This window comes from Colletotrichum jinshuiense, chromosome 2 (assembly GCF_051148585.1).
Source record: "Colletotrichum jinshuiense chromosome 2, complete sequence".
Lineage (NCBI taxonomy): Eukaryota > Fungi > Ascomycota > Sordariomycetes > Glomerellales > Glomerellaceae > Colletotrichum > Colletotrichum jinshuiense.
Window position 1 is genome coordinate 4,592,795 of NC_139309.1, and position 14,891 is coordinate 4,607,685.

The 14,891-nt window shown below is 58.4% G+C and overlaps 4 protein-coding genes across 4 annotated transcripts; 2 read left to right on the forward strand and 2 right to left on the reverse strand.

Annotated features, from left to right (window-relative positions):
• Window positions 1–574: 574 nt before the first annotated feature.
• Window positions 575–1,351, reverse strand: EsH8_II_001200 (RlpA-like double-psi beta-barrel-protein domain-containing protein-containing protein; the record flags this gene model as incomplete). Its single annotated transcript, XM_083264498.1, has 1 exon — window positions 575–1,351. The coding sequence occupies one exon, from the start codon at window positions 1,349–1,351 to the stop codon at window positions 575–577; it is 777 nt and encodes a 258-aa protein (XP_083121820.1).
• Window positions 1,352–2,923: 1,572 nt separating this feature from the next.
• On the forward strand, window positions 2,924–4,792 carry EsH8_II_001201 (uncharacterized protein; the record flags this gene model as incomplete). Its single annotated transcript, XM_083264499.1, has 5 exons — window positions 2,924–3,074; window positions 3,128–3,205; window positions 3,286–3,685; window positions 3,815–3,915; window positions 4,035–4,792. 5 exons carry the CDS (start codon window positions 2,924–2,926, stop codon window positions 4,790–4,792), a joined length of 1,488 nt encoding a protein of 495 aa, XP_083121821.1.
• Window positions 4,793–5,391: 599 nt separating this feature from the next.
• On the reverse strand, window positions 5,392–7,614 carry EsH8_II_001202 (ZIP zinc transporter-domain-containing protein; the record flags this gene model as incomplete). The annotated part of the gene is made up of 4 exons (XM_083264500.1): window positions 5,392–5,750; window positions 5,903–6,697; window positions 6,861–7,061; window positions 7,365–7,614. 4 exons carry the CDS (start codon window positions 7,612–7,614, stop codon window positions 5,392–5,394), a joined length of 1,605 nt encoding a protein of 534 aa, XP_083121822.1.
• A 4,862-nt stretch (window positions 7,615–12,476) lies between these two features.
• On the forward strand, window positions 12,477–14,669 carry EsH8_II_001203 (uncharacterized protein; the record flags this gene model as incomplete). Its single annotated transcript, XM_083264501.1, has 6 exons — window positions 12,477–12,672; window positions 12,822–13,411; window positions 13,482–14,208; window positions 14,312–14,427; window positions 14,489–14,545; window positions 14,655–14,669. 6 exons carry the CDS (start codon window positions 12,477–12,479, stop codon window positions 14,667–14,669), a joined length of 1,701 nt encoding a protein of 566 aa, XP_083121823.1.
• Window positions 14,670–14,891: the final 222 nt, after the last annotated feature.

A 14,891-nucleotide genomic window follows, 5' to 3' on the forward strand; every position in this document is an offset into this window, starting at 1 on the left:
GTGCCATGCAAGCAAGCCTTGATACAGGTAACTTTCTGTGAATGACTTCTTCCCCCGCGCCTAACGAACTTCATTCCTGGATTGCCAAGATATTGACGCCTGAGATGGTTTGAGGCGAGTAGTGCGTGGGAGGGGGTCATCGGGATCGAGGCAAAACAAAGCAGAGATCCACGATGGGTGCGAGCACACCAATAGCAACCCACACCACCAGGTTCATCCGGGGAGAAGAGGGATGACGGGTATTCACTAAAGTTGCAGTCAGTTGCAGTCAGATGGACCAACGGCCAATTGGAGAGCACACGCCTTGCCTCTTGGCGGCGGCGAGGGCCCAATGCGTTTGACGAGGTAATGGGAAAGGTTCGTATTCAAGTGGGGTACGAAATGGTATCTATAACGGGAAACGGGGACAGGGGTATCAAAGCAACTCCAAACACTGCGCAACATCTTTCCCTCTTCGGCTCGTTCATCGTAATCCTCGCAATCCTCGCAGACATCGTCAGCAGCCCCGGCCGGCGGGACAATTGCCCGACGTGCGAAGGCTGCGGCCGTCTTGCCAAGGCCAGCTCAGGCCAGCTCAGTCCAGCCAGCTCCAGGTGCCCGTCACCCTCCCCTCGTCCTTGTCCGCCAGCCGCTCAAACACGGCGGGGCTCAGGTCCAGGTCGGTCGGCTCGCAGCCGGTGCACCGGTCCACCACCGTCACGTCTACGGAGCCTTCGCCGTCGCGGCGCACGCGGATCTTCTTCCCGCACAGCGGATTGCTGTTCGGGTTGCCGCCTTCCTGCACGTCGTCCCAGACGAGGTGCGACACCGCGACGATCATGTCGCTGTCGCCGTTGGTCTGGCCGCAGGCGCCCAGCCCGGGATTGTAGTACGTCAGGTCGCCTGTGTGGACATCCTTGTTGGTGGGCAGCGGGAGGTCCTGCTTTCCGCCGCCGCGCTTCGAGAGACCGAGCCCGAGAGCGAGGGGCAGGACGAAGAGGAAGAGGACGGCGATCGGAAGAACGACGAAGAGGAGGAATCGCTTTCGGGAGAGGCCAAGGTACGTCTTGGACGGGGGGAGCAGGGCGTCGAAGCGGGCTCTGAAGGAGGAGTGAGTCTTTGTGGTCGCCGTCGCAGTCGCAGTCGCAGCCGTTGCGCCGGTTGCCGGGGCGAGCGAGGATGTGTAACTGGATTGATGGGCCGCATCCTCCTTTGCGAAGCTGTCAGTGGCAGCATTGTTCTGGCGATGCGCGGCTGTCGCTGGGACGAAGCGTTCGAAGAGTGATCGCCGCTTATTGGGAGTGGGCGTCTCCCAGTCAGGAGTCTGGTATGTTTGCGCCGGGCGCTGGATGGCCTGTTCTTCGTCGGCCATTGTGTGAGCGAATGGATGTCGCCAGATGATTCAGTATCGTAATCTTCTTTTTTGCAATGTTTGGGTCGTCAAAGAGAGCCTGAGGGCATATTGTCTTGGTTGAGGCACAAAGTAATCGCGGTGTTCTGGAATCTGGCGCGGAGCAGATGGGAGCGAGTGACGGCTGCGCCGGCTGCGACAGAGATAAAGACGGACTGCAGATAGAAAAGCAGGAAATAACAAGTGACGCCTGTGGTGGCAGTGAGTCTGCCGGGGGTCGTCTGGTCCTGGGGGACCCCAATGACGAGGGGGAGGGCCAACGGACGGCTGATTGGCAATGTCTGGCGATGATGCCGATTCACATTCCTGGCGCGGCCGGGATGGGAAACTTGATTTCGCGATTGGCGTGGCTGGTGAGGCGACGCTGGGGAGGGGTAAAGTGGCTGGTTTTAGGCTAATGAGGGTGTGTGGCTGAGAGCGCTTGCCTGGATGGGGGAAAGAGCGGCGGAACGTATCTTTTCTCACTTAGACATGCAGGAACAGTGGCTAGTGGCGGCCAACCATAGGTGCTGTGGCTTCACCGTGGCTTCACCTCCGGACCCTGGTTTCGGTCTGCTTCGGCGTGAATGCCACCTTGCCTATGCCGCTGCTTCATCAGGAGGGCTCATCAACTCTCGAGATATTGATAGTCACCTATTACGAGGCCATCTACAATTTCAGATATGTCTTGATTATCCAAGACGGAGAAAATAACAATTGGGTCGCCAATATGAGCAATGCCTGATTGGATCTCACAATAAAAGACCTGTCTGTCTCAAGTCCAGATGGCTGTACGTCAGCTGCGTCCTCAGAGGTGTCACTCTTTGTCTCTAACTCTGCAGAAGACAATTTCTCTTGTTGATCTGATACAATTGCTGGCATTCATTCAACGCGATCGTGTTCTCAGAGTTACAACGGGCAACAGGGGCTACCTCAACTAACCAAGTAGTGACAGAATCGAGACATATTCGGACAGAGAGACAGGTGTCAGTTGTCATCTACCGAGAATGCATTGCCGTCTACCGGCCTCGATGGCGATGCAAAGAGACGTTTGCGTTTGAGCCATGATCCATGTCACTTGGTAACCGTGTATCTTTTCCTCCGGCTTTGGTGTTCGTCCCACATGGGCCAGTCGTGCTGCACTTCGGGCATTTCAGGATCTTTGGCATCTTTCGCATGTAGGATCCCGATATCTCAATCATACATCTCTAAACACCATTTTTAATCTAGAGGTGCAATCTCAGATTCAAAAGTACCCCTTCTGAATGTAGACATGGCCTCAATACATCGACATGGATGCGAAATTCATGTGTTTCCCCCAACGACCTAGAGCGACGCCGGCCAGACCGATGCTACTGATGCCATCTCCAATATGTCTCTCTATCCTCCTCCTTTGTGCAGAGCCCCTTATATCATCACATCCGCAGATACGTCATGAATATTTCTAGCTCCTTGCGCAACTTGCAAAAAGGCTCGCGGCCGTTCGACAGATCCCTAGTCTATCTCCCACCAACTCGACTCTCAGTTTCCATCCCTCACCAGGTAGACACGTAGATGTCCAACATGTTCTTCAGCTGCCGCGCCCGCCAGGCCCCTCCGCCGCGGCCGCGGCCGCAGTGCATGTACGCCTGCTGCACCCGCCGGTCCCTAAAATGCGAATCAAGGACCAAGGGCAAGGGCCTGCTCTCCCTCTACTGCAAAGATCGTAAGTTTCATCAAACCCATCCTTGTGCTCTAGCCATTCTGACGAGCAAAAAGACGCCTGCCGGCAGCGGCTCGGCGAGCTGATGTGCCCAAACCCAAAGGAGGCGGGCATGTCCAAGTACTGCGAGGATCGTATGCATAACCCCTTCCTCCCGTCCTTGCCGTCTTGTCCTTCCGGACCATGTGCTAACGAAGCCACTGGTTTCTAAAAGATCGTCGCTGCCAGTCCCAGGGTTGCGCCAGCCAGCGCATCTGCGCCGACACGAGCCAAGACTGGCCCTATTGCCAGAAACGTTTGTCCCTTCCGAGGCTCCCCATGGCCGTATCCCCTCACGCTGACCCTGTCTGGCCTTCTCGTATAGACACTTGCTCCCTCAACGGGTGCCATCAGAAGCGGTCAAGCAAGTCCAAAATGTGCGGCTTCCACACGCCCATGTGCCTCATCCCCGGCTGCGGCGAGCCGCGCACGGAGAACGGCCTCTACTGCCCCTGCCACAGCTGCACCGACCGCGACTGCAACAGCATCATCAACGGCGGGAACTGGTGCAAAGACCACCGACTCTGCCGGACGGAAGGGTGCGGGCTGCCGAGGGCCGTTACCTCGGGCGGTCGGTACGAGGATGTTTGCTGGCAGCGTGGGCCCTCCCCCCTTCCCCCCGGTCCCAGTGACATCGGATGTTGACAAGCCAATCCAGACTTGCCAAAAGCCTGTGTCGCGGCGGGCTGTGTGAACATGGTCAGCGGCAACGTGCGCTTCTGCCCCCAGCACGAGTGCATGTACACCCCCTGCCGGGAGCCAAAAGACAACGCCGAGGACACGGCCCGGCTCTACTGCAAGAACCGTAAGTCCCCCTTTTCTCTGCTCCCCTATACTTCTGTCCGCGGGCCCCCTCCCCCTCCGGCTCGACCGTGTCTCCTACTCCTCTTCCAACATGCTAACGTCCGCAACTCGAATATACAGATACGTGCCACCACAAAGCCTGCCCCCAGCCGACTGCGGACCCCACAAACCCGTCCACGACCCGGTACTGCGTCGCCCACAGATGCGCCGGCGCCGGCTGCGACCACCCGTCAAAGCCCTCCGGCCGGCACTGTGCCCTGCACGCCTGCCTCCACGCCTCTTGCCCGTCGCCGCGCGCCGCGGACCCGCTGGCCGTCCCCGGGTGCCAGTTCTGCATCGCGCATGAGTGCCGCGTCTCCGGATGCCACGACGCGACGCGCCCAGACGCCAGCTACTGCGACGCCACGCACGCGTGTGCCGTCCCGGGGTGTCCGGCCCCGCGCGGCCTCCCCGGCGAGGGCGCGGGGTCGGTATGCTGCGCCTCGCACGCGGCGATGATTGCGCGCGACGGCGCGGCGGGGTGGGGGTTCCAGTGCCCCCCCGAGCGGCGCCCGGCGGCCCCGCAGCCGCAGCCGCAGAGGCCGATATACCTCAGCCAGGCGGAGGAGGCGCTGGGCCAGCGGCTCTGCGAGGAGCGGGAGAGGCATGATCAGGAAACGAGGCTCGCGGAGGAGATGCGGGCCTGGCATGCCGCCACGTCTGCGGCTGCGGCGGCTGGTGCTGCTAGAGGGGGCGGGAGCGGAGGTGGCGGCGGGGGTGATGGGGGGCCTGAGATGAGAGGACGGAGGGGGCGCGGGGAGAGGGTGAGGAGCTATGATAGCGGGTTCGGGGGGAGCCCGACCTGGTCGGACGCGACCAACTTCACCTTTGTGGGCTGAGATTGTTGGCCCGGATGGGGGCTTTATGGACACTCCATGCGCCCACTAACAGGCGGTTGAACGATAGGAAGATTTGGACGGGTGACATTGAGGTTCAAAATAGACGTGGTGGAGGGGCCATCTGCTTCATCGCTCGCCAGCGGTTGGGAGAAAACAAACATTTTATTCCCTGTTTTTAGGTCTAGCTTTCTGTTTTAAAACTATTCTCTTGCGGCCTTGCCAGGCATTTCAAACGAGCGGACGGTCCACACGCGGGACCAAACAAATGACAAAAAACACTCTACTTGTTCAAGGCCAGCAGTCCTTTTTCCAGGCTGTGGCTTGCAACGAACGGAAACCACCAGACATCGGAATCTTCGATGTCAACGACAGGTACACTACACTCAGGCGGGCGGGCAGTGATTGCCACCCCCAACCGAGGTAGTGAACGGGAAAGCAAAACATCAACAGGACACGACGAGGAGGAGATCCAAGCTGGCCCTCCCCCTCGTGCAAGGCCTCATCGACGTCACCCGAATGGACGCCTCACCGCGACATTTCAGGCGCGGCGAGGCCAGACCAGACCGCGGACTGGTCCCCTCCTCCGACCGCCGGCGCCTTTAGGCCCACGCGCCGACGAGGCTCATGCCAAAGGCGCCGAAGAAGACGAGGACGCAGGCCCAGACGCGCTTCGAGCCCCGCAGGATGCGCCAGCTCTGGTCGGACAGGAAGTCCTCGGCCAGCAGCTCGATGAGGGCGGCGAAGACGAGGAGGCCGGACGAGATGGCGTTCATGGTGCCGACCAGGATCAAGCCGAACTCCGAGTCCGGGCTGTAGAGGCGGTGGGTGGCGAGGCCGATGGCCTGGCCGATCGGGGTGGTGCAGCCGTAGGCGAGGGCCATCATCCAGGGCTGGAGGCTGCCGGCGGGCCAGTCGATGGAGGCGATGCGGGAGCCGAGGGCGAGGCCTTCGAAGGTTTCTGTGCGGGGGGGTGCGGTTAGTTTATACATTTGCATTCTCATTTTCAACAGGTGGGGGATATGCAGACTAGGGGGGCCTCAAAAGGAGAGAGGGGGTGATGGTTATGGCTGAAGAGAACGAATCACGAGGTAGGGGAGGTGCCCAACTTACGGTGGAAAGCGATGGCGATGAGCAGGATGACAAACTCGTGGCCGACGGAGACGCTGAGCGTCATGCCGATGAAGACGGAGTGGAAGAGGATGCCGACCTCGAGCATCATGCACTGGAGGATGTCCTTCTGGTGCTGCTGGGCGGGGGACAGGACGATGGCGCCGTGGGCGTCGACGGCGACGGCGCGGGTCTCCTCGTCGACGCGCTTGGCAAGCCTGTCACCGGCTTGCGCGTCTTCGTCGTCGCGGGCGATGCGCGAGAGGGTGCGGCCGAGGCTGCCGGCGGCGCCGCGGCTCGGGGCCATCTCGAGCGGGTGGGAGCCCGGGTTGGCGTCGTCGTCGTCGGAGGCGGACTCCGGGCGGTGCGGGGAGAGGACGGAGGCGGCGGGGGCGTGGGACATGTGGCGTGCGGGCTGGAAGACCATCTCGATGATGGTGACGAAGAAGATGCCGGCGAGGGCGATGGCGCCGGGCATGGCGGGGTAGTCCTCGACCCAGAAGGAGCTCAGGCAGGGGTTCCCGAGCAGGATGAAGGCGGTGGGGAGGAGGTGGACGAAGGCGGTGGCGAGGAGGACGCCGGTGCCGAAGTGGCGGACGGCGAAGAAGAAGGGCCGCGGGATGCGGACGCCGGGGATGGCGGCGGCGATGAGCGGGAAGGCGCAGGCGAAGAAGGAGACGCCGAGGATGATGAAGAGGGCGCCGACGTGGAGGGGTGTGTTGTAGGCGTCCTCGTCGCCGAGGCCGCCGGTCGGGCAGGTCGAGCGGCGGGCGACGCGGGCGGAGCGTTTGGCAATGGCTGTCGAGGGGTCAGCTTACATGATTCTCACGGTGATCAGGGGGGAGGGGGTGTTGTTGATGAGATATAGTGAGGTGAGATGAGATTATAGACAAGAGGCAGGCAAGGCAGTAGGCTAATTGAAGTGGCGAAGCGGCAAACGAGGCCCGGGCTGGATACTCACTTTGGGCAGTCTGCTTGGATGCAACGAGAAACGAGGCGACGGCCTCTGGGCTCTTGAGAGCCGAGATGATGGCCGAACAGCCAACGACGGACAGAATCCAGCTTACCCAGCCCCAGAGGGCGGAGCGTGCGGGCGCGGAGGCCCAGAGGAGAGGCGCATGGTCGTCACCACCATGCACCTTTGTGTTTCGGGGATGGAAACCTGGAGTTGAAGCGTCAGTAAGTCGGTTCGGGTCTTCCGTTGCTTGCGCGGGTCTTGCACGACAGTCGTCGCTGGTGATGGGCGCGGTGCACACCGAGAGTGGTGAGAGAGGTGAGCGGTGAGCGGCGAGCGGTGAGAGGTGAACGGTGAGCGGCTCAACATCGCTGGCCCCCTTTTTTCTCTCCTTCGCAACGCACCCCCCACACACTCTCCATTGGACGCACACGAACACGGCCCATCACACCCGGTGTCGGTGAGGGACGACGCCCGGGGAAAAAAGGGGGGAGGGGGGGGACTACTCACCACGTTTCCACCCTCCCGAAACGGCAGCTCGACGATCGGGCTGCAGACGTGGCAACGTCTGGTAATTCATCTCGTCCGCCCGGCCGTCGGACCCATCGCCGGCACCGCTCCGGGCACGGCGCTGCTCGCGGGCGTTGGCGATGCCGTTCAGGTCCTCGCAGGTGGTGAGGTCGGCCGACAGGAAGGGCGGGTTCTGGTTCCAGTCTGGGTGCTCCAGCGTGATGTCGTCGTTGCGCGAAGGGCAGTTCATCGTGACCGGCGAGGTGAGGTGAGGCGACGGTAGGCTTTTTCTCTTTTTTCCCCCCTTTCTCCTGCTTTTCTTCTTCTTTTCTTTAAAAGTGTTCTGGTCCTCTCTCGGGGGTGCTGTTCTACTGCCACTCGGTCACGTCCCACACGGGCAAATCTAATCTCGGGTGCTGCAGAGAGTTGAACGTGGTTCTTTGATTGAATCGTAAGAGAAGGGCTACGAGAAGGCACTTTGATCACACGAGTCAAAGGGGTGAGTTGACGATGATGATGTCAGGTACGGATACTCAGGTACCTAAATAACCCATGAGCCGTTCTCGGGGGGGCCTTTGAATTTTTAGGGGCGGGGGGGCGGTAACTTGGTTCGGCCAAATGCGGAAGCGAGTCACACAGCCTCAGATGGTCCCCCCCCCAGGGCGCTCCCGCACTCAAACCTCGTCCAGCGTCGCCAACTAATTAATGAGTCGTCTTCCCGCCCTCTCAGTGAGAACCCCTTCGGAAGGGCGTGGGTCCTGGCCGTTCCTTGCGCCCTGGATTTCCTCGTACTGAAGGCCGCAGGGGTCTCGGCAACCACTTGGCGCCTGGGGGAACAGAGGTAGCCGGGGCCGATAGGGTACTCCTGGGGTTGGGTCGGTCGGCGGTTGGTTGGTTGCTATTAATCACTGGGAGATGCTGATGTGATATTGATGTTGTTGATGTTGTTGATGATGATGATGATGATGATGATGGACGGAAGAAAGACAGTAACCATATGTCCCAAGCAATCACGGCATCAAGCATCAATTGGCTTCGAAATCGGTTTCCTCCCTCTATTCCAATGTCAAGCCCAGTCATTGTTACTCTTTTGTAATAGATGTCATCTCAAGTCATCGCCTGGTGACTCTTGCTGTCCACAGCGTTCTCGTTCTCACCACTCTGTACTTTGGCTGACGATGCTGACTCCCGCAGCCATCACCGCCACGAAGGACTCGGCTCGGGCATCCATCAAGACCAAGCACAACCTCACCCTCGCACCGAGGATAACAAACACTCGTCACCGGCAACAGATATATCCCCCCTGCCAAACATTCACCCGTCTTCCCGCCCCCCTCGCGCGAAAACAAAGGCCCAAGGCGTCACCTCGCCGCATGGCCTCGCCCCGGTTCCTCCCATAGGCCGTATCGCCAATCTTGCTTGGGGCCAGTGATAGGCTTCCCACTTACCCCATGGGGCTCGGCGCTCCCGCTCTATTCCGAGGGGGAGGGGGGGAAACCAAGATAGCCGTGCCGGCTGGCAACCCAGCACGCGCGAGAAGTCAGTTTCGACCGCCGCCCGTCCCCTCTAGCCGGTTGTTGGTTCTCTGCTGCCCAAAAAAATCGAGTGCTTCGGGTGACCAAGAGCCGACTCGCGGGAAAGCGTCTGCCAATCTCTTACGGCTCTTGTGACGAAAAGTAAAAATTCATGCCCTGGTAGCGCCCAGGCCCCAAGCCGGCCGGTGCAGTCTTAGTTACGCGTCACTTGAGCATGGCCCACGCTTGGGGCCCCCTTGGCTGGACCTTGGGAGACCCCCCGTCCTTGGGCTGGTTGATTCCCGTCCCCGCAGCTACCGTGGCAGGTTTCGTTCACATGGGCCATAGGCGGTTGCAAAGCCCATCGTCTTGCTGTTCAGCTATTGTTCCACGACGCAATGGGCCCCATCCGCATCCGACAAGTCCATCTCTTTCACGAGAGGGTGGGGGAGGGGGGCCTCTGTTTTCCGGAAACCGAACTGCTGCTCGGAGACATGTGCCGCTAAACCGCATTTGCTCCGTCTTTTCGGAGAAAGGGGCAGCAATGGAACAAGACCAGAAGCAATGGCAGCCACAAAAAAAAAGGAAACGTCTATATGATGGACCTCATCAGACATCCGGGACCCCGCTTCGAACAGACAATCCAGAAGGACCCAACGACAAGACAAGAGGAGGCCGGCATGCTGCAGAGAGAAGATCCGGTGCTCTGTGCTCTGCTGATGGGTCGGGACGCTTCTGCCACTGGCCCCAGTCGGGACTTGGCACTACAAAGCATGGAAGTTGGGCATGTTACCTAAGATTCTCCCTCTGCCCTTCCCAGCTCCGCCAATCGTCGTCTTTCTGTTAGTCATCTGCTCATTGGTGGCCCATTCTCACAAGCAGACCACCAGAAGCCAATGGTGGCAACGTGACCGCGACAAAGCCAGCCTCGAGCTGAGCCCTCGTGAGATCCAAATAAAGAGAAAAACGTGGCTTGCCAGACCCAGCTCCGATGGGAAATTCCCGGGGGCCTGGCGCCGCCAAATCTTAAAAAGGTGATCAGCAGGTCGCAAATGAGCGCGCCAGCGAGGAAGATAGATCGAATGTCTCACGTAACTCCGACCTCATCTTCCGTCCGTGCTGGCTGGAGGGTCGCGTCCCCTTACGTAACACAGGACCCTTGGTTTTCCTACCTTTACTCCGCCGACTGGATGATGTTCCAGCTAGAGCCAACCGATAGGCTGGTGTCAGTATCGATAGACTCGCGTCTTTCATCAACCAAATATCCACTGGCGTTGTGGCAGAGTGGTCTAATGCGCAAGACTAGAAATCTTGTTCCTTCGGGAGCGTCTGTTCGAATCAGGCCAACGTCGGCTTAACTTTTGCAGTTTGCTCGGTCATCATCGTGGACGCGACGAATTCTCGACCAGTTGAAGGAATTGAATTGCTGGTCCAGAATCAGTCGTGCCTGCGTGCACTTCCACGCAGTATCGTTCCAACCAGTTGATGCAATGTGCTGGAACGGTCGCTTAGCGCAAGCTTGCTCGTTGCGGTTCGCCAACACCTCCAACACACAAAACTGTGCGCCACACTGACGCTCCAATAACCAAAATGCAATCGCTAGCTTTAATTTTTCAACACCGAGGCTTCTAGCATTCAATAGCCGCTGTGCGCTAAACCCTCCTCCTGTTGACCATGACTACGTAGCTAGGGGTTATGGAACCAACTGTCTAATGACGGAACAAAGCTGCCATTGCCTCAACAAACTATTGTCATCTTCAACAATTCATTTATCGTCCTCCCACAAAACGTGATAATCCCGGAAATAGGAGAAGAAGACCTGATCAAAACATGCTCACCCGCGCCTTTGAAGCAGTTGAAGCCAGCTGGCAACTCGCCACATTGAATTGCTTTACAGAGGCCCAGGGTGGTGGCTTGGAAGAGTCAAATTGTCGATTGCGTAGATCTACCAGGCAGTATCAATTCATCAATGGACTCGGGAACTGCTGCAGCCCGTTGAGAAGATATATATACGCACCATTCCCACAAGAATCCATTTGCCATGGATGGCATATGGGAATCCTAGAGCCCCACGAGCAGTTGCTAATTGCCTCTAAATCATCGAAAACAACAGTCGGAACGCATCGTCTGATGCAGCTGTATTCTGTACGGCAACTGGCCCAAGCGGATCTTGGTTGTAATCCTGCTCAAAAGCTCGCTCCTTGAAGATTCCTATGAACTCCCTCTTGCCGCCATAATGTGCAATGGTAACTGGGTAGTAGTGAGCCAAAGCTTTGGGCAAATGACAAGCTTGGTGCTTTCATGGGAGACTGGGACGCCAATCTACCAGTTACCGATTGTGTTTCCTCACGGATCATGACAAAAGATGTCAACAATACCCTAGATTCCAAAAATGGTCTTGACTGCCTCGAACTGCCTGAGAAGGTTTGAAAGCTTGTGCCCGTATTAGACTCTGGGGTCAGCATTTCTGCTTTTTGATCATGGTGCTGCCCGTGGCGGTCATTCTCATATGCCCCCCGGCGTAGAAATCAGAGGGTCTCTTCACAACATAATTGTGATCTCTCTTTTCAGCTCGAGTTGTTTCAAACGACGGCCGTCCTTCGATAAAGCCTCAAAAAGTGTCAGTGATTGTTTCCGTATCTCAGCTCAAACCTAACAAGGGCGACATATCCTGGGTTGAGGCGTGTTAACTATTCGCACATAGCATGGCTGGGTTGTCGTCAACTCTCCGGGCAACGGGTCCTTTTACCGACGTCTACTGCGTCGATGATATTCGTTATCTATGCAGAATATCAAGCCTTCAATGGTCCAGTTGCAGACTCCCGCCCGCACGAGCCAAGGTCTTCCGGATGACGCCTTGCAGGCGGAAACCAGGCTGCAAATGGAGACAACCAGGTGCCGGCGGCCCGCGAGGTCGGAGATGAGGCGGGATTCGACTGGAGTCTCGGGGAGCTCTCTCGCGAACGTATAAATAACTCACCGGGTCCTGCTGCGTCCAACGCCCATCGCCAAGTGCTGAGTCTTCTTCGAATCCTGCCGAGAGACGTACGCTCAAACCCCGAGTCAGGTCATTCCTCTCGTCTCTTGTTAGTCGTCTTCTCCTACTCCATGGAACCACCGCCGAGTACTCGCAAACAACACCATACCACACACGATGGTTCACCTTGTCGCTCGACGTCTGCGCTCTTACCCCAAAAGCTGAGAGGGCTGACAACTAACTAATATGGAGACCCTGCCAAGCCCCAGTCCGCGGGGAACATGACGCAAATCAAGTCACGACCGGCATGTTTATCCCCGGGACTCACCCCGCACTTCTCACCCCGCCTAGCGTCGATCCCGAGCCCCGACCATGTCCCCCGTGTTCTTCAAAAGGCCATGTATTCCGCGGGATTCAGCCTTTGCGTTTCCCCCGCACAAAAAACAACGAAAGTCGTACGGTTGTCTGCTCACACCCCGCCCTTTCGGACTGGACTGGATACCCACCCTCTGGCCATTCACGTCATGTTTGATTACACTCAAGCAGGGTCGCAGCAAATGTGATTCGGATGACACTCGGGCATCTGGACTGACCTGGGAGCGAGGGCTTGGCTGGACCTACATGAAGCCCCGACGCTGCTGTGACGCCTGCCGGCGGCGTCACCGCAAATGCGTCGTGCAATCCGGCGCGGCGGGCTGTGGTGCCTGCATCGAGGCCGACCTCGAGTGTCACTTTGACACGACATTACGCTTTAAGCACGCGCCCGGCAGCGCGAGGAAGGCTGCCGGCGACAGAATTCAGAAGACCGATTACAGAGGTTTGGCCCGACTTTCCGTTTGTAAATGATCATCATCCTCAATGCCCAGTCTCATCCTCGCCCGCCCTCCTAAGCCTCCTGCCCGTATCGGCCCTCCCCGTCGATCATCTATTCCGTTTTCGCTCTCCATGAACTCACTCCGTATGCAGCTAGACGCAAGAGTGAGGCGAGCCGCGCAGACGATACCGTGACGGAGGCCTCGTCGTCGCCCCCGATCCCCTCTGCCCGTTCCGTTGGCGAGAGGAGCGGCAGCTTCGCATCTCACGTATCCCCGCACGGATCGGCGTCCTACGAAAGCCAGCTCGTTTTTGATTACTCCCCTCCGCCGGGACAGAGTTTCCGCGCCGAGGCGCCCGCACAGAGGTTCTCGGGGCACGGCTCACACGGCGACGGCAGTGCACCCATAGGGTTTGTGTTGAATGCCGGGCCGCCGCCGGAGAGCCAACCCAGGTCCAGCTTCGCTTCCAGCCCAGGCTACTTGAACTCGGTACGGGATGGCCTCAGCCCCGACAGCGGCCAGTGGCATGGGGCGGAGGTGCAGCCTCAGCTCCAAATATCTTACCTACTAGGCGACTCTCCCTCGACGCAAGCCGGGTCGGGGCAGCTTGCTTCAGAGCGGGCCGAGAGCCTCATCTCCGATGCAGACCCCCGATCACAGCCTGCAGACCCGGACCATTGCGGGTTTACCGGGCGACAGGCATTTCTATTCCGCACTTACATCATGAGGATAGCACCTTCTGTGAGTTTTAATCTCATGGGCTGATCAGCTCCATCGACAAAAACACGGCAGCTGATGTTCTTATACTTAGATTGATGCATGTCACGATGCCCGCCCTTTCACTCTCGACGTACCGCGACTGGCTTTGCGCAAACCTATTCTACTGAACGGCATATTCGCCCTTGCCAGCCGCTTTGACGCCCAAGGCAACAACGAGACTAACGAAAAGTCCGATTTAGAGAGCACCTATTACCACAACCGCTGCATCGAGCTGCTCATCGAGGCCTTCTCGCAGCCCTCAGAGACGTGGGACTCCATCCTGTTGACGGCCGTCGTCATCATGCGGCTGTACGAGGAGTACGACAACGAGACGGACTCGCACTACCATCACCTGAGGGGCACGAGGAACCTGCTAAACCACGACGCCATCGCGCGGTTCGTCACGCAGGGCGGCCTGGCCGAGGCGGCGAGCTGGGTGCACCTCCGCCAGGCCCTCTACGTGTACCTGGTGCGCCGGACGCCCATCGAGATCTGCCTCGAGAGCTTCGAGCGGTCGTCGACGTTCAAGAGCAACGACGACACCGCGCACGCGAACCGCATAGTGTACCTGTTCGCCAAGGTGCTCAAGATCTTCTTCCCCGACGACAGCGACGGGTCGGGGGTCCTGACGGGCAGCCCGGCGGCGTGGGAGGAGCTGCAGGCCGACGTGGAGGGCTGGTATCGGGAAAAGCCCGTGTCCTTCCAGCCCTTGTTTTACGAGCGGGCGGATGTGAGAAGGGGGAAGCCCTTCCCGACGCTCTGGATGGCTGCAGACCCAGGTATGGAGCCTTTCTTATTTTGTGCAACCCTGAGACGAGTTCCGGGGTTCGAAGCCCGTGGGAGGACGTAAGATTTGCTGTTTGCTGACGCTGAGATGCCTAGCTACCGTGGGCCTCGGATACTATTACGCTTCGAAGGCGATCTTTTGTTTACACGACTACAACAGTTCGAACCCGACGGCGGGGTTTGAAGGGACCAAGAAGCGACTTGATAGCGAGGTAAGCCAGCGATACAGCAGTTGCCCAGAGTTCACCGCCTCCAGACTGACGATTAATCTAGCGTGAAATCACGTTTTATCTCTGTATTTTGATGGGTTTGGCTCTTTCCAACGAATCTGTAAATGCATACTACCTACCTGCACATATGCTGTCCCTGTGTAAGTCGGAGTGCCAGCCATCCGTTCCATCTCCTCACCGCTATCGGCGCCTTACTGACCGTATCACAGGCGGACACCTTATAAGAAATCCGGTGGAGCGAGAACATACAATCAAATACTTGGCGCAGGTGAGAAATATCGTGCAATGGAAGACGGGGGCATTGGTCAAGACGTTGAAGGAGCAGTGGGCAGAGCTTGATAGCTTCCAATCGAGGTGATTGACTTTCATCCGCGCGGTTATACATCGTGATCAGCCTTCGTGACCTTCAAGATTGAAACACATCCGTAAATCCACACATCTATTGA